Source organism: Bufo gargarizans, unplaced genomic scaffold, assembly GCF_014858855.1.
Source record: "Bufo gargarizans isolate SCDJY-AF-19 unplaced genomic scaffold, ASM1485885v1 original_scaffold_1737_pilon, whole genome shotgun sequence".
NCBI classification, from domain to species: Eukaryota; Metazoa; Chordata; class Amphibia; order Anura; family Bufonidae; genus Bufo; species Bufo gargarizans.
In genome coordinates this window covers 1-19100 of record NW_025334487.1, presented here as the reverse complement: position 1 = coordinate 19100, position 19100 = coordinate 1, and the positions used below count along the sequence as shown (strand labels likewise).

The window sequence follows — 19100 nt, the reverse complement described above, 5'->3', positions numbered from 1 at the left end:
TGCAGTCAGTTTAGGCTGTTTGGTTGTAATAGGTAAAATAACAATAGTGCTACAGTAGGATACAGGTGGTACCAATGTATACCACCCCTGTGGAGGACAAAAGAACACTTTTTGGCCTCCACCAAGAGAATGGAGCTTTATAGGTACACCTGGTGCATATGTTGGGATAGGGCCTAACCAGAGGGTAACCGGCCCAGCGCATTATTTCTGTAGCCAGGAGCTTTTCTGTGCCTCATGCCGTGTATGTCACTTGTACCAGACTAACTCGTACACATCTGTTTCGTCTCCAGCTGGAGGTTCACCTTTTACCTGTGTGCTCTGATCGGGGGAATCGCTGTCCTCTATGATGTAAGTTACAGTTCACACCTTGAATTTTTTTTATATAATGGTGCCTGGATGCAGAAAAAATAGACCATTGCACTCCTAATATAAAGGTCAGGTACTAACTGATTTATTTCCATTAGTAAATATTCCCAAATCTCTGGGGGTGGTCACGTGATGACAGATGTTTAGCAGTTTTCAGGAAGCATAGTCACAGGGAGCTGTCCCCCCTCTCCTGTATATCTTGGCGCATCAACGGTTCTGGTATCCTCCACTTTCCTCTCCAGCTCAGTTTTCCCTGCTCCCTCATTCTCTGTGGTATGTCGTCCATCCTCTTTCGCCCACATGCCCACTGATGTCCTGAATCGCTAGGCCCATTTCCCCTGTGTGGCTAGTGAGTGACATGCCGACACGTACAGGAGGGGGAAGCAGGTTCCTGTGATGATCGGCTATGACAACGCATCATTGTTTTATGAAAAATGATTTTGCAGGTCTGTCTAGTAAGGTGGGGATAGGTCTGCCCCACCCTCCCAAAAAGAAGTTGAACAAACCCTTTAAAATCAACATTGCAACACAGACTTCTGCACCATAGATTTCACTCGTCTATTTCATCATCAGCCATTTTTGAAGGAGATGGTACTTGCTGGACTTTCTAGTGCATTAAAGGGAACCTGTCTCCATTACAATCTGCAGGCAGCAGAGCCAATTATATAGTTTTATGGTTACACATTTAGTATTACATGTGCTTAGAAGTCCTGTGAGTGGTCAAATAATACATCAATCTCCTCAGCTCCCTCTGCTCTATAACAGGCTTTCTACTGATTGAACTGAAATTCCAGTACAGAGTTATTATGCAGATTGATCCTGTGCATATATTTTTGGGGGAATTTCATCTGTTATATGATAAAAATTATTTTTATAAATGGTTCTGTTTAAAATTCTAAACTTTTGGTGTTCTGCAGCACGCTTGTGTCCACATACATTGCAGGCTGCTGAGTCCCATTCAGAGTAGAATCTGTCAGACGAGATTTCAGATGGTTCCCTCTGTAGCTCTTTCTCTGCTCTACTGAACCATCTTCTAGTTCCCCTGTCAGTTCCCACTGTAAATAAATGGAGGCCGCTGATGAACAGAATCTTCAATCAGCGGCCATGTTCCCAGAGCAGCGGCAGCACTCGGGTCAGACATCGGTGCCGATAGATTAATAACGCTCATTACTAGCGGCATGCATGTCCTGTTACCAGCACGAGTGCAGCTAGTACTCTAAACTGGCCAACAACATGGAGTGCTATGGTAATGCCAGCTTTTTAGGAGAGATTTTTTTTTTTGCATTGTTGTGGTGGCTAAATATATTGAAAACCCTGTAATAAGACATTAAGATACTATAAAAATATGTTTTTCTGTTGCAGAAACCTTGGTTTCATGATGTTTGGGAGGTATGGGTGGGATACCCAAAGCAGGTAAGAGAACTGTTTAAAATGGACAAAGCCTAAAACTGTTCTAATAAGAATGAAGAGCTCTGCAGGTTCATGTAGGTCTTGTAGGACATTGGTCCAGTGGTGGGCGATGCTGTCACAGCACAAGGCCCCACATTCGGTAGACCTGCCATGCATCTTGTTCTATGATCATGCCGTGTCCTTCAGTATGTCAGTGCTATATTAATAATAATAACCATACAGTAGATCCACAAATTAAGTTCAAATTGCTAAAGGCTGCAATCAAAAATTTAGATTTGCCTACAGCTTTGTAAAGGGTAAAATGCAAAATAGATAAAATCCATTAGGATTTTCCCTGCAAAGCACGAATGAGGGATTTTCAGTGGAAGCACTAGGAGCGTTGCATGGGGAGCATCAGGTGCTCCCAGCCGTACAGCATTGCTATATGCCATTCGGCCATTCTGATTGGCTGAGAGCAATTATGTCGCATTTACATGTACCAACTGAGCAGGCAATGGTCGCCAAGGAATTGCCTGCTTGTCAGAGGAAGTGAGAGCTGCATTTGCATGCTGCAAACACATCCAGTGTACAAGGACAGGCAATCGTCCTACAGATTCGTTGTTTCTGGGCAGCAGGTCCCGGTTAACACAGCATGATCTACTGCCTAGAAACTATGATTTTGGTGTCCCCATAAACGATAATTTCACCCGATAAACGAGCATATGCTCGTGTCCGGTCATAGGGGCAGCTTTACATGGGCCAGTTATCCAGAATGAGCGTTCATACAAATGTTTGTTTCCAATAATCTGCCTGATAATAAAAAAGAATATATAAAATAATAATTGCACATCGTATGAATGGATGGCATGTCTTTCAGTTGCATTTTTAACATAAAAATGTAGAAGAAAAATGCAGGAAATCTTAAATGTGTGAACAAACATATACATAACCGTATTCCCCAATTCTGTGTTATTTTAGGAAGTTCTGGCATCGCAGTACTGGTACTATGTCTTGGAATTGGGCTTCTACTGGTCCCTGCTATTTAGCGTTGCCTCTGATATTAGACGAAAGGTAAGTCGATATCCTATCGCTGCTTAAATCCTTATGTTACCAGGAACCTCTATCTACTCAGCAGATCAATTTGGGCAGTGCCCCGGAATACTGGACGCAACTGCATCATGCAATACATATGTTTACCGCCTCCTTCTAAGCTGCCGAAGGAGGAGACAGGAAATCAAAACATTTCTAAGGACTGAGGACGCAAATCCAGCAATGTCCCATGAATTTTCAGAAAGCTCAAAGGAAATTGAAAGATTTCTCCTCTGCTTTTAATAATATGAAGTGAAGGGTCAACATGATAAATAACTATTCTCTTTGAAATAATAGAAATTTGTTTGTTTCTTACTACAGGACTTCAAGGTACAAGTTGTTCACCACTTGGCCACCATTTTTCTATTGAACTTTTCATGGGGAGTCAAGTACATCCGAGTGGGAACTCTGACCTTGCTGGTGCATGACGTCTCCGATATTTTGCTGGAGGTGCGATGATGATGATGATGATGACAGCAGCTTTCTCTCCTAGTATAGTTATCCTGGTTTCATCCCTGCCCTGTTTTTATTTCTCTTTGAAGGCTGCTAAAATGTGTAGCTACGCCGCGTGGAGCAAGGCTTGCAACATTATCTTTGCCGTATTTGCAGTTGTATTTGCCATCAGTCGGCTCATTATCTTCCCATTCTGGTAATTTCTCATCTTTGAGTATAATGGATCTGATCAAAATATTAATTCTGATGATTCATAAGACAGGCTTAGCTGGAATCAGGGAGTATATGATGGAGGTAGTATCTTGGGATGACCCTGGAATGTAGGCAAGTGGAGGACCACGGACTAGTAGTTAACATCTGTTGTCACTAGCGGCAAGGAGATCTGGTCTCCCTTCCCTATTTAATATGAGGGAACAAGGAAAAAATCCACAGGCAAATCTTTTTCCCTTGGTTCCTCTTCAAGTCCTGATCAAAACAATATAAGGGTGAACAGACTTATGTATCAGTAATAAGTGAACCTTACAAAGATTAAAGCATCTGTCACCATAATCAGCCCTATTAAACCAGGAATACTGCTTGGTAGGGTTGATCATGGTGACTAAAATGACTTTTTCTCTCTGCAATCGTATTACCATTTCAGAGATTTTATTTTTAGTTATATGGAAATGATGCACTCGGAGAACCAAGAGGCTGACCTACCTCCTTGGAGCACCACCACCTCCCAGTGAGATAGATAGGGTCAGGTATACTTACTGCTATAATGCCTGGTCCTGAAAGCTTGTGCATGTGCTGGCAGCAGTACTATCAGCGCATGTGCAATACAGATTGGAGAAGACTGCATGAGACCTTCACTGCACTCGCGCAGTGAACAGTGAGAATGCCTGACCCTGACAATATCACTGGGATAGGGAGAGTCAGAAGTGATGTGGATCTCCAAGGGGCTAGGCTAGCCCCCTCCGCCTTCTGAGCACATCATTAAGGACATGATCAGTGCACGCTCTAACCTGTACGGTCACACAGCATGGAAACAATGTCCACTCAGGGATAGGTATGCACCTGTGCAGACTCCCTGAGCTTTCCCTAACGACTGGGCAGTGTGGTGTTGAATCACTCTGTGCAATTATAGAGAGAACTGCAGAGCCATACAGTTGCAGCTGCGCAGTCCTCTCTATCCACTCCCTATGATCAGTGCAGGGAGGAAACATGAAGCTGAAAACAGCTAGGACAACACTTGACCCAAGATATGGAACATTAAGGCTCCATTCACACGTCCGCAATTCTGTTCCACATTATGCGGAATGGAATTGCGGACCCATTCATTGGTATGGGGCTGCACAATGTGCTGTCCGGATCCAGAAATACGGATCCGCACTTAAGGGTCCGCAATTCCGTTCCCGAAAAAAATAGAACATGTACTATTCTTGTCCGCAATTGCGGACAAGATTAGGCATCTTCTATTATAGTGCCGGTGATGTGCGGTCTGCAAAATGCGGAACGCACATTGCTGGTGTCCGTGTTTTGCGGATCAGCAAAACACATATGGATGTGTGAATGTACCCTAACCTTTCCACCAGCAATCTAAATATTAAGCATTGGCTGTCTGAGACTACCAGGAATCCTTACGTTAACCCCTTAACTGTCTTTGATCACCCGGGTTCCTTATATTTACCCATTCACTGCTCTAGACCACTGGGGTATTGGAATTAAACCACTGACTGCCCTAGACCACCAGGTATAATGACATTAAGCCATTCTGTGTCCCTTCACTTTCCTAGACCACGAGGAAGTCTGACATTAAAGGGGTTTTCTAAGACTTTAATACTTGATCAGTGGGATCCCACACCTGGGAAGCCTGCCTATCATCTGTTCTTGAGGGCAGCGGTGCTCACAGTAGTGCCATGGCCTTCCCACTGCTTTCTCTAGGCTGAGTGACAACACGTTCATCAGACACGTGGCCTAAGTGCACCTGAGCCCCATTAAAGTGAAAAGGGTTGAGCTGTGATACCAAGCACAGCCGCTATACAGTGTCACTGTGCTTGGTGAATGAACATGGCGATGACCGCAACGCTCAGGAGCACCGGTGCCTTCTCAAAAAGCTGATTGGCAGGGGTCCCAGGTGTCAGCCCCCCACCAATCAGATTCTGATGACCTATCCTGAGGATAGGTAATCATTATTAAAGTCTCAGAAAACGCCTTTAACCATTTCACTGCCCCAGACCACCAGAAATGTTGACATTAACCTTTTTACTACTTGAGACCAGCAGGCATCCTGCTAGTAATCCTTTTATTGCTCTAGATCACCAGTGATGCTGTCATTTATACCTTCACTTCCCTAGACCACCAGGGATATAGCCATTAACCTCTTGATTGCCCTAGACCATGAGGGAAGCAGACATTAAAAACTTTAGAGCACTAGACCTGGAGGTTGTTTGTTTAATATTGTTTGAGTGGTTATGTGACCCTGCGTGTCTGGCTGCTTTATAGCAAATTATTGTATGGTAATATTTATCTGATGTGGTTCTGTATATGGAATAGTGCCCAGTTCTCTAACTGCTCCACTCACGAGTTAGATTATGGAGGTCAAGTAGAGCCGAGCCTTGGAAAAGCTCAGTATTTAGCACAATTATAAGGACTTGTTACGTGGCTGCAGTTACCTCCGGGGAGCCATTATTTTCTCTGGTACCTGTGCAGTTGTAGATTTAAAAAGATTACTTTCACAAATTTTTGGAAAGCTGAATGTGGCTGGACATAATGCCAATGATCAGTTGGCCTGGGTCCTACATAATAAATGTATGCATGTAACTGTAGTATTTGTCATTATAGCATTTATTGTACAAAAAATAACGGATACATTTGTTTGGCAGGATAATCTATGCAACGGTGGTGTATCCCCTGTACTACTGCCCACGCTTCTTCCTCTACTACTTCTTCAACATGGTCATGTTAATCCTTCAGTTCCTTCATATATACTGGGCATACCTTATCTTTAGGATGGTGCGCAAAATGATCTCAGGAAAGGTAAGTTGTAATAATAACAGCCACGTCATTTTAATCCTCCTTTTATAAGAAAATATGACCTTCCGCCTTCTCCATAAGACACTAAAAGTAACTTAGGGGCAAAAACATTCTGGCCAGGCTTCACTCAGGGCAGTTTTATGCAGGGTTTTTTGTTTATTTTTTTTTGTCTGGTAATGCGTCAAAAACTGCATTAAACTACCCAGTGCGAGTCCGGTGTAGCAGACAGAATGCTTGATCACTGGCTTTGGAGTATATTATGACACATTTTCCTGTCTCACATTGGCAGGAAGCGCAGCCTCCTGTTGTGGTTTCACAATACGCGCCCATGCACACTACTGTAGTAGGCCAATGTACATCCCCAGGTTGTACACAACTGTTATACGGCACCTGTAGAAGTATAGGAGAACCTATTGTACCTGACTTCATATGGAGGTGTTTTGTGTCCGCGTCCATATGTAAAAAACAAGCAGTACGGTAGTTCCGTCAGACACGGTATTCTTCCCTAGAAGCAATGCTTTGTAATATGGTGCTGGTAGAATGGTACCATATGGTGAAGCTCATAAGGGTCCCACAACTCAGTAGTATGGTGCTGCGAGGACTCTGTGTGCCCCCATATAGTCTCTGCTATGTGCATGAGGAGTAAAGGCCCTTTGACACAGACCAATGCACAGGCAATTATCAGGAGCCAACCATTAGGTGCCTGATGATTGATCTAAGAGGAGAGCTGCGTTTACAGGCAGCAACCATCCCTTCTATATACTCTTGATTGTTCATCCCCATACAAATTCATTGTTTGTCAGCAGCATTTCCCTGTTTACACATGCTGCCGGCAAGCATTGATTTATGTGCCACCTAAAAGATGCAATCGCCAGCGAATGAGCATCCGAGCCGATGTCACTGCATCATAGTGATCTATAATGCCTGATCACGAGTCTACTATTTCATACTCGAGTACAGGGTAGTAGACATGTGGTTCGGCTGGAACTCGCAGCATCATAGATCACTGTAATGCACAAAGTTCAGCTCAGCGGACTCGTGGTCAGTCCAGGAAATGCGGCCATCACAAGAAGCATGTTTCATGGACCACTTGCAGGTCTGAAAGCAACCTAAAACTTTTACACGTTAGGCCAAGTCATATGTGCACAGTGCTAGGGGTGTAGGGATTAAAATAAGATATCTGTGGTCAGTTTAAAGAGGACCTATCACCGCTTCTGATATGCCTGTTTTAATGGCTTCATGCCTTCCCCATGTAATAACAATCCTGGAGAATCTATTCTTCCTTTATTATTTCTACTAGAAGTTATGAATGAATTGCTAGCAGTCTGCAGTAAGGGTACAGAGGGGTGGTAACCAGTTGGGGGGGGTGTCCCTGCACAGTTTGAAAATGGCAGCACTGATTGGATAGTCAGTCTGTGCAGTTACACACCCTAAACTGGTAACCTCCCCTCTGTACCCTTACTGCAGACTGCTAGTAATTCATTCATAACCTCTTGTAGGAATAATAAAGGAATGGCACAACATACAGACATAAGAATAGAGGCTCCAGAATTGTTTTTACATGAGGAAGGCATGAAGCTATTAAAACAGGCAGGTCAGGAGAGGTGATGGGTCCTCTTTAAAGGGAACCTGTCACTGGGATTTTGTGTATAGAGCTGAGGACATGGGTTGCTAGATGGCTGCTAGCACATCCGCAATACCCAGTCCCCATAGCTCTGTGTGCTTTTATTGTGTATAAAATCCGATTTGATACATATGCAAATTACCCTGAGATGAGTCAGAGCTTGAAAATATGAATCTTCTCTGGTCACACGAGTAAGATATGACCTTATGTTAATTTGCATATGTATCAAATCGTTTTTTTTACACAATAAAAGCACACAGAGCTATGTGGACTGGGTATTGCGGATATGCTAGCGGCCATCTAGCAACCCATGTCCTCAGCTCTATACCCAAAATCCCGGTGACAGGTTCCCTTTTAAGGTAATAAAACTACATTCATCAGTGCAGAGGAGCAAGTGCAGTGGCCAGGAGTCAGACGCGGCTTGACATCTAGTCAATCAACGGTCACACTTTAAAACCCTATGGAAGACCTAAATCACAGAACATTATCAGTCTCTCGTCACGTTATTCTAACAGGATGCCTTCCACTCAGCTGGTCTTCTTTCTATGAATAAACTGACTCTAACTTCACTTCCCCTTCTATTGGGGCCAATTTTAAGGGCTGGTGAAACAAAGCTCCCTGCATGTGCAGGCATCCAGAGGCTTATGCTCTTGCGCTTTGTGTATGTGCCAAGTGAGGATTTAAAAGCAGAGTTTTGCAATAAGCCACAGATCTTACACGAGCCAAGTACTGCCAGCAGGAAACTTACCAGCGCCCAGAGAACAAAAGAATGTTCTGCATTCAGCAGCAGCCGCTGTGGGAGCGACATGCTCATCTGTGGAAAGCATAGCATTTATCAGCACCGGCCTCAATGCAAGGGTGATAAACATAACCCCTAATAAGCATCACTCTCATTATTGTCATGTTTTGCTCTGTGATGAGGTACCAAGCCTTTTGTATATTTATAAAATCATGGCAGCACGGTACTTGTCAAGTTTATAACCTTATCTTGGTGGTAGAGCAGATCATCTTCTCTTAAAGGGGTTGTCTCATTACAGACATTGGACCAGAATTTGCCTTTTAATGTCTCTTGCGCAGAGGTCTGACTACTATGACCCTAACCAATCTAGGAAACAATTGCCTCTTAGAAGAAAAATATAGTGGAGCCATTTGTAGACAAAGTGGTAGGTCTTTCCTAGCACTGCTGTCCCTTTGTTCTAGTGAGTGGTGTGGGTCACAGCAGTCAGAATCCTGCTGATCGGTCTGTGATGAAACAACCCCTTGAAGTGGCTTTGCAGAGGAATGCTGTTCAGAAGAGAACCAAGCTCAGCTGACCACTTCTCCTTCGCAGTCAGTGGGGTTCTCAGATGTGTCACAATGAAATGATAGGTACCCTTCAGGTAGGAACTTCAGAGGACAATCATGTCCAACTGACACCGGTACACAGTTTCTTATAAGAGAGGCCTCTAATATGTTGTCAGAAGCCATGCAACTGTGTCTGATAACCATGATCAGGACCGCTTTTCAGCCTGTGAAATGTGGTGAAGAATTATTGCTACTTATTAGAAATGTATACTATGATCAAAACTGTTATCAGCAGATGTTTTAGAAAAGGGGCAGAATGGGTAAAAAAAAATTAGAATAAGCAATACTCTCCTCACTGAACCTCCCCAACCATCCACCCCCCGCTGTCATTCCAGCACTTCCCAGTCCCCCTCTGGTTTGTACATCCTGGTCTCTCTAGACACACAGGAAATGACTGCTCAGCCAATCACAGGCCGCAGAGGTGACCAGTGATTGGCTTAGTGCTCATTTCCTGTGTGTTGTGAGGGACCGAGAAGTACAGACCAGTTGGGGAGCTGGGAGACATTGGAATGGGAGCAACATGGGATCTATGAAGTGAGTAATGCTTGTTTTATTATTATTTTTTAACCCATTCTTCCTCTCTTCAAAGAAATCTTTATCCGCCGGACAACCCTTTAAGGTTTTATATAGAGTAAACTTTCCTAGTATCTCATTTGTGCCAGCCTTCCTGCTTGGTTAACACATTATTATCAACCCTTCCTATCCTTGTGTAGATGTCTGGTGATGATCGGAGTGACAATGAAGAAGAGGACAGTGAGGAAAATGAAGAGCAGCCATTATCCAATGGGGATGGCAAGAAGCGCATCATAAATGGGCAGCACGACCGCTAGGTTTGCAGCTCATCATAGGCAGTCGCACCCCACCCCACCCCTGATAACAGCGGATAAAGAGTAAAAGGATCATTCTTGCTGAATTTCTAGTGAGAGATGCAGCAGGGAACGGGGATGGGGGAGGGGGGCGACAGACCACAGCTGGATGGGCACCACTGCTCAGAAGGTGCAGGGTCCTCTTCTTTAGGACTGACTATGTTTGAGGCAAGGCCCAGCCATTTTTCAGTTCCAAAACCTATAAACTTTGAAAGAAGAAAAAAAAAAAAAATTCCACCTAAAGTGACCGCTTGTTCTTTTTTGCTTTAGAAGCAACGGTTTAATTTCATATTATTATATTTTTTTCCGGAGGAGACAGTATTCTCAAGTATCAGAGTCTCCCCTGGGAGTTCATTTACATTTGTTAGTGTGGGGTGAGATGTCTTACAGTGTACTCAAGGAGGCAAGTAGATCTGGTGCCAGCTCAGCATCGCAGTAGCCTGGGAACATTTGCTTTTATTCCGTTTTCAAGCTATGAAGAGTGGAACAAAGAATTTGAATTGCACTAAACCCTCGTTGACCAGAGGGTTAACTTCCCAGCGCACTGACGACGATGACACTGCCTCCACCTCCTCCTTGGCTCTATTTATACCACATACGGGAACACAAGAGGAGCTCTGTGTATAATACACACGCGATTAACTGTGCTCATGCTGTGACCTCATACATGAGCTGCACAGGAGGGGACGGCAGGAGAACTCACCGTCTGTTCCACCAATGGCCACAGGAAGCGCTAGCTGTTCCTTTTGCCATTGACTTCTGTGCCTGCTTTCAACAAACAGCAAAGGACTTAGGTATTTTAATACATATGCAACTTTTTATAAGACTGTTAGCCAGTGCATACTTGACATTATATTCCCCCCCCCCCCCCCCCAAAACATGCTGTTCATGCCCTTAGAGGGGAGATGGCGCTCTTATAGCTTTAATGTATACGTGTTATAGTATATTTTCTAATTACAGCCTATTTCTAAAACCCCAAATAGCTACTATATCTGACTTTGCCAAATGTGGAGATTTTAGCCATGTCCCCTCTTCTTCTCCTCTAGCCCTTTTATACAGTTTGTAGTCACGTGCTGCCTGTAAACCAGGATCAGCTGCGGTTAGGTACATGTTTTACTATATGCAGTATTCCCAGACATGTATTGCAGCCATGTTTATGAAGACCAGGGAAATAGCTGTAAAGACATGAGGGCAGATTTCTCAAGCTGTCTAAAAGAAAACTTGGTACCCGTACAAACCAATGGCAGCGCGCCTTTTATTTTTCAAGAGTACTAAAAGAAATGAAAGCTGCACTGTGATTGGTTGCTATGCTGTCTTTTTTCTAGGCAGGTTGATAAATTGGAGCCAATAGTGTTTCCTGCAGTGGACTGGCCCGGATACACATGGTTAACGCCGGTCCCATATTTTCTTTACACACTAACTTTGTATCTGTAATTTGTCCACGTGTAAATAAAACCACAAAGATAATAAAGTGTTGGATTTTACCTGGTTTATTGGCGGGGAGTGGTAATTCAAGTACTTTACCTACTTGGCATGTAGCACGTTATGTCTAGGAGGGGATTGTTAGAAATTATTAGATTCTTTCTTTATTTCATGAGTGCTTATTTTCGTCATCATGATCAGGGAAAAATTCACATTCTTCTAACCATCCCCGGTATATTAAAGAACTTTTCTCGGACTGCATGCGGACAAGACACGGCCACCCGCGGCAGTCACTGGCCGCACAATTTTACCGTTCATTGAAAGCTTCACTGATGTGGTCGCCTAAATCATCGTTCCGGGGCAGCAGATGGTTGTAAACAGGGATCTGCCTGTGGGGACAAGTGATCGCAGTAGTGATGGCTCATCCCCATACGGCGGAGATAATTGCTGTATGTAAATGCAGCTCTCGCCTTCTCTGGGAAGCGGGCATTTATGGGGAATGACAGGTTCATTCCTGATAATTGCCTGCTGTGTCAGACCATGTAAGGGGCCTTTAGGATGCAGTTTCATACACCAGTCTAGTCAAAAGCCCAAATTTATTAATAAGAGAACGCCTCTTAATAAATTTGTTGCATCTTGGGCTGTCCATGCGCCACAAAGTGAAGTCTACACTACCTATGGGCTGGCATAGAGTTCAATTTACAGCAATTTTCTCTAGTGAATTATGATAAGTGTGAGAAGGAGACCCATTCCCTTAGGGCTCATGTACACAAATGTATTTTTATTTTTTTGTCCGTTGTGGACCCATTCACTTAAGTGGGGCAGCAAAAAAATAAATAAAAAAAAAAACTGAATGGCCTCTGTGTGTATTTCTTGTCCCTTTTTTTTTGAGGAACAGACATGGACATATCTGTAATGCTGACAATAATAGGACAAGTATAGGACTGTTCTATTTGGGGCCAACTGTTCCATTCGGTGAAATACACACGGTCGAAATCTGTGTTTTGCTGATCCGCAAAACAACCAACAGTCATGTTGGCTAAGACCCAGCCACTTTTTTGTTTTTATTTAGTGTGACCAAAGTGGTTTTGCCACTTAAAAAAAAATAATTAAAATTATGGGGGCGGGGCCTATGTGGTCCAACAGACTTAAAGAGGACCTGTCACCTCTCCTGAGGTGTAACTACTTGCCTTCCCTGAGCATCTAATTTTATAACTCTGTGTTGTGCTATCCTCTATTATTCCTACTGGAAGTTTTTGAATGAATTGCCAGCAGTGTGCAATAAGGCTACCCGGGTGTTACCAGGTGATGGAGAGGTGCACATGACCGGATAGTGTCAGACTGTGTAGGGGACACCCCCAACTTGTAACTGCTTAGCTTCATTCATAAACTTCTAGAAGGAATAATAGAGGAATGAAACAGAGTCAGAAGAATAGATTCTCCAGAATTGTTAGTACAAGGGGGATGCAAGTAGTTACTAAACCAGACATGGTCATAAAATTTGTGTAAATTACACCTGAAATCTTTAGATTTTAGTCTCCGTCACATGGATCTCCTGCAGAGCTGCAAAATTTTACGAGACTTGCACTCTTAATACCTTTTGGTACTTCTTACGCCATCGGCCTTTGTACCAAGACTGGTACTATTTTCCCCATTGTGTTTGCAGCAAATAAATATTACTTAATTCTTCATATTTCTGAAGCACATAGAGTGCTTGACATCAAGTATGGTTATAATGGGCTATCGAAAGAGGCAGAGCAAGGACGGAGCGATGCTGCTGTGGCCTGTAGGCGCACTGAGGAATTCGCTGTTCAGAACATTCCTTCACCTCCTACTGATAAGAAGTTTGAAGAAATTGTTCAGCTGATGGAGATCAAATATACATGGCCTGAAAGTGACATTCTGCTGATCTGAATCAGCACCTCTTCAAAAAGACATACCTATAATCGCTGATTTACAAGTAGGGAGCATGAGAAGACTGTTATTTGTTTCATTCGCCTGATGCTAAAAACTAGACCGGTTTTCCCAAAGGTCAGTAAAATACCATACCCTCCGTATGATCAGTGTATGAAGAGAGAGGCCTCCTGCACAGGACCGTATGGCTTTTTCAGTGTTTTGCGGTCTTTTTCACGGATCCATTGTTCCGTTTTTTGTTTCTGTTCCTTCATATGGCATATACAGTAATTACATAGAAAAAAAATTGGGCTGGGCATAACATTTTCAATAGATGGTTATGGACGGATACAGAAGACATACAAATGCATTTCCGTATGTGTTCCGTTTTTTTTTTTTTGCGGACCCATTCACTTGAATGGAGCCACGGAATGTGATTTGTGGGCAATAATAGGACATGTTCTATCTTTCAACGGAATGGAAATACGGAAACGGAATGCATACGGAGTACCTTCAGTGTTTTTTTTTTTTTGTGGAACCATTGAAATGAATGGTTCCGTATACAGAATGCAAAAAAGGGCCAGCAAATGGGGAAAAAAAACGGTTGTGTGCAGGAGGTCATACACTGAACATAGCCAGAAAGACCTTTTGGGCCCAGCAGATGGTGCCCTTTACACATCTACCAGGCAGGTATGATTTTTTATTTTACTGTATAGGAAAGTGTAGTCGGCTGCACCTTCCTATAGAGTGAGCGGACAATAAAAGGCTACCACAGAGTATATGTTTTTGGGGACAATGGTCCTGATTTTATGAAGACCAGTGTGTGCTATGCCAGTCTTGATGGGACCTGCATTGCCAGAGGAGTCTCCTCCAGCCAGTTTCTGGTGTAAATAATAAGTGTGTTGGGGCCGATCGATGTTCATGTCCTTTTCCGGAGAATGGTGAAGGTGGTGTCAAAACGCCGTTCAAAAACGTACAAACTAGGTTTTTGCTACTTTAACACCAAAACCATGTCACAGGAAGGTTGTAAATCTGCCCCTATGTACATCTGTTTGTCACAGGTCGATGACTTCCCCAGCATCGTTACCAAAGGTAAAGGGAAAACAAGCCTTACATAATTAGTACGAGTCCATCTAGTTTAACCTGGAGTGTTGATTATGAGGAAGGTATATCTTTCACATGAATGAGACGGATTGGCTCCAGATGCATTCAGTGAAACTCGCACCATTTCACAAGCAAGTTCATTCAGTACTTCAGTTTTTCCATGCAAGTGCAATCTGTTTTTGATGCGTTTTTCACGCACGTGAAAAGAACCCTGAAGGTTTACAAACAACATCTCCTAGCACCCATTAGTGAAAAATGCATTACATCTGGGCTGTAATGCGTTTTTCACTGAAGCCCCATTCACTTCTTTGGGGCCAGGGCTGCATGAAAAATGCAGAATATAGAAGATGCTGCGCAGAACTGATGCGCTAAAAAAAAAACTCATGTACACAGACCCAGTTGAAATGAATGGGTCGGGATTCAGTGCGGGTGTCATGTGTTCACTTCACGCATCGCACCAGTGTGGAAAACTAGCTCGTGTGAAAGGGGCCTTAGATTAATCCACCCATGCCTGAAAATACTGCATTAAGGGATCATGCCCAAGTGCGTAAGCAATATACGGGCACTGGCTGTGTGTTCTCCGTGGTGCGGATGCGGACCCATTCCCCATACGCCGGGCCCCTCACAGTGACTATGCTAGGGAGGCTGGTCCCTGGCCCGGCACACTGGTACATAAGGTGTCCGGGAAGGTTTTAGACCGGGTCTCAGCTCTCTAGGATGTACCGTTCCTCAGATACTCCCAAAAATGACCTGCATTAGCCAATAAAAGCCTGCAAGTCTTTCACTCCTATCCCAACTGCCATACACACGGTCACATGTCCCTTATCAGCCAATTGAAGATCGCAGGTCCTACTACAGGTTGCCATAACAACTGATCACATGGTTCAGCAGGTCCTTAAATATTCAGTCGTATGACAGCACAACTACACTGCTACATGCATGGGGGCAGGGGCCACTATTAAACGGACAGGCGCTGTGGAGTTCACTGTTAAAGGGGCGGGCACTATGATGATCACTGTTAAAAGGATGGGCACTGTGGATGTCTCTGTTAAAGGGGAGAGCACTGTGAAGGTCACTGTTAACCACTTCAACCCCGCTAGCTAAAACCCCTTTCATGACCAGGCCACTTTTTACACTTCGGCACTACACTACTTTCACCGTTTATCGCTCGGTCATGCAACTTACCACCCAAATGAATTTTACCTCCTTTTCTTCTCACTAATAGAGCTTTCATTTGGTGGTATTTCATTGCTGCTGACATTTTTCCTTTTTTTGTAATTAATCGAAATGTAACGATTTTTTGCCAAAAATGACATTCTTCACTTTCAGCTGTAAAATTTTGCAAAAAAAAGACATCCATATATAAATTTTTCGCTAAATTTATTGTTCTACATGTCTGATAAAAAAAAATAATTGTTTGGGTAAAAGTTATAGCGTTTACAAACTATGGTACAAAAATGTGAATTTCCGCTTTTTGAAGCAGCTCTGACTTTCTGAGCACCTGTCATGTTTCCTGAGGTTCTACAATGCCCAGACAGTAGAAAAACCCCACAAATGACCCCATTTCAGAAAGTAGACACCCTAAGGTATTCGCTGATGGGCATAGTGAGTTCATAGAACTTTTTATTTTTTGTCACAAGTTAGCGGAAAATGATGATTTTTATTTAAATTTTTTTTTTTTTTCTTACAAAGTCTCATATTCCACTAACATGCGACAAAAAATAAAAAGTTCTAGGAACTCGCCATGCCCCTCACGGAATACCTTGGGGTGTCTTCTTTCCAAAATGGGGTCACTTGTGGGGTAGTTATACTGCCCTGGCAATTTAGGGGCCCAAATGTGTGAGAAGTACTTTGCAATCAAAATGTGTAAAAAATGGCCTGCGAAATCCGAAAGGTGCACTTTGGAATATGTGCCCCTTTGCCCACCTTGGCATCAAAAAAGTGTCACACATCCGGTATCGCTGTACTCAGGAGAAGTTGGGGAATGTGTTTTGGAGTGTCATTTTACATATACCCATGCTGGGTGAGAGAAATATCTTGGCAAAAGACAACTTTTCCAATTTTTTTTTATACAAAGTTGGCATTTGACCAAGATATTTTTCTCACCCAGCATGGGTATATGTAAAATGACACCCCAAAACACATTCCCCAACTTCTCCTGAGTATGGCGATACCACATGTGTGACACTTTTTTGCAGCCAAGGTGGGCAAAGGGGCACATATTCCAAAGTGCACCTTTCGGATTTCGCAGGCCATTTTTTACACATTTTGATTGCAAAGTTCTTCTCACACATTTGGGCCCCTAAATTGCCAGGGCAGTATAACTACCCCACAAGTGACCCCATTTTGGAAAGAAGACACCCCAAGGTATTCCGTGAGGGGCATGGCGAGTTCCTAGAATTATTTTTTGTCGCAGATTAGTGGAATATGAGACTTTGTAAGGAAAAAAAGAAAAAAAAAACTTGTGACAAAAAATAAAAAAAATTCTAGGAACTCGCCGTGCCCCTCACGGAATACCTTGGGGTGTCTTCTTTCCAAAATGGAGTCACTTGTGGCGTAGTTATACTGCCCTGGCAAATCTGTAAAAAATGGCCTGTGAAATCCGAAAGGTGCTCTTTGGAATGTGTGCCCCTTTGCCCACCTTGGCTGCAAAAAAGTGTCACACATGTGGTATCGCTGGGTGAGAGAAATATCTTGGCAAAAGATAACTTTTCCTTTTTTTTTAATTTTTTTTTATACAAAGTTGGCATTTGACCAAGATATGGCGATACCAGATGTGTGACACTTTTTTGCAGCCTAGATGCGCAAAGGTGCCCAAATTCCTTTTAGGAGGGAATTTTTAGACATTTGGATCCCAGATTTCTTCTCACACTTTCGGGCCCCTAAAAATCCAGGGCAGTATAAATACTCCACATGTGACCCCACTTTGGAAAGAAGACACCCCGAGGTATTCAATGAGGGGCATGGCGAGTTCCTAGAATTTTTTTTTTTTTGCATAAGTTAGCGGAAATTGATTTTTTTTTTTTTTTTTCTCACAAAGTCTCACTTTCCGCTAACTTAGGACAAAAATTTCAATCTTTCATGGACTCAATATGCCCCTCACGGAATACCTTGGGGTGTCTTCTTTCTGAAATGGGGTCACATGTGGGGTATTTATACTGCCCTGGCTTTTTAGGGGCCCTAAAGCGTGAGAAGAAGTCTGGAATATAAATGTCTAAAAATGTCTACGCATTTGGATTCCATGAGGGGTATGGTGAGTTCATGTGAGAGGGAGTGTATATGGGTGATCACCCGCCTGTCATTGATCACCCCCCTGTAAGGCTCCATTCAGACGTCCGCATGTGGATCCATAAAAATCATACGGACATCTGAACGGAGCCTGACAGGGGGGTGATCAGGGAGTTTATATGGGGTGATCAGGGGTTCATAAGGGGTTAATAAGTGACGGGGGGGGGGGGGGGGGGGGATTAGACCGGCTCTAAGCTCTCTAGGACTTACCGTTCCAGAGATATTCCCCAAAAATGACCTGCATTAGCCAATACAAGCCTGCAAACCTTTCACTTAAAGGGAACCTGTCATGTGTATATTTGTAAATAATTTGTTAGATTATAATCAATCATTAACTACTAAAAAGTACCTTAGATGTATTTACTGGTGTGACAGATGGTTACCTCATAATATACACATAAATATGCCACATGCTGATGAGCTGATTTGAGTCCAGCGCATTTTTAATTCAGAGCTATAGCCACTCCCCTGCCCACCTGCTGCTGATTCATATGGGAAAAAACTCAATCAGCAGCAGGTGGGCGGGGAGAGTCAGGAGCTCATGAATATTCAGGACTCCTCATTATGAGCTGGAGCTTTTCAATACAAGATGTTGGCAGATTGACTGGGTCAATTAAAGAAAGTGATGCAGCATTTTGCTAAGAGAATCAGTCACTTATTTATGTTGCCCTTAGTTAGGGCACCATAAAACTGGTGACAGGTTCCCTTTAAATCCGAACTGCCATTTACACGGTCACATGTCCCTTATTAGCCAATAGAAGCTTGCAGGTCCAGGTTTCCATAACAACTGATCACAGGTTTTATCAGTTTGCAGGTCCTTAAATAGTCAGTCAGATGAGGTGTGTCAGTCAATATTAAGTTCATATTAAATTTATCCAGGTTTTCTTACAACACAGTCATAAATAGACCGTGCACACGGTGACATATCCCTTATCAGCCAATGGGTCACTGAAAGACTTGCAGGCTTTTATTGGCTAATGCAGGTCATTTTTGGGGGAATATCGCCAGAACATCCTAGAGCAGGGGTGTCAAACTCAAATTCATCGGGGGCCGCATCAGCAGTTTGGAGTTTGGTCACCCTCAAAGGGCCGGTTGTATCGGACTTATGGGGGATCTGTGGGTGACAGTTATGGGGGGGGGGGGGATCTGTGGGTGACAGTTATGGGGGGGGGGGATCTGTGGGTGACAGTTATGGGGGGGGGGGGATCTGTGGGTGACAGTTATGGGGGGGAGGGGATCTGTGGGTG

At 43.4% G+C, this 19100-nt stretch overlaps 1 protein-coding gene across 1 annotated transcript; it reads left to right on the top strand.

Moving 5' to 3' along the window:
- Positions 1–290: 290 nt before the first annotated feature.
- LOC122923564 (ceramide synthase 2-like) lies at positions 291–11635 on the top strand (the record flags this gene model as incomplete). Its single annotated transcript, XM_044274409.1, has 7 exons — positions 291–348; positions 1729–1779; positions 2734–2826; positions 3166–3294; positions 3387–3493; positions 6162–6315; positions 9994–11635. Coding segments are annotated over 7 exons (709 nt in total), but the record flags the coding sequence as incomplete, so codon positions are not given.
- Positions 11636–19100: the final 7465 nt, after the last annotated feature.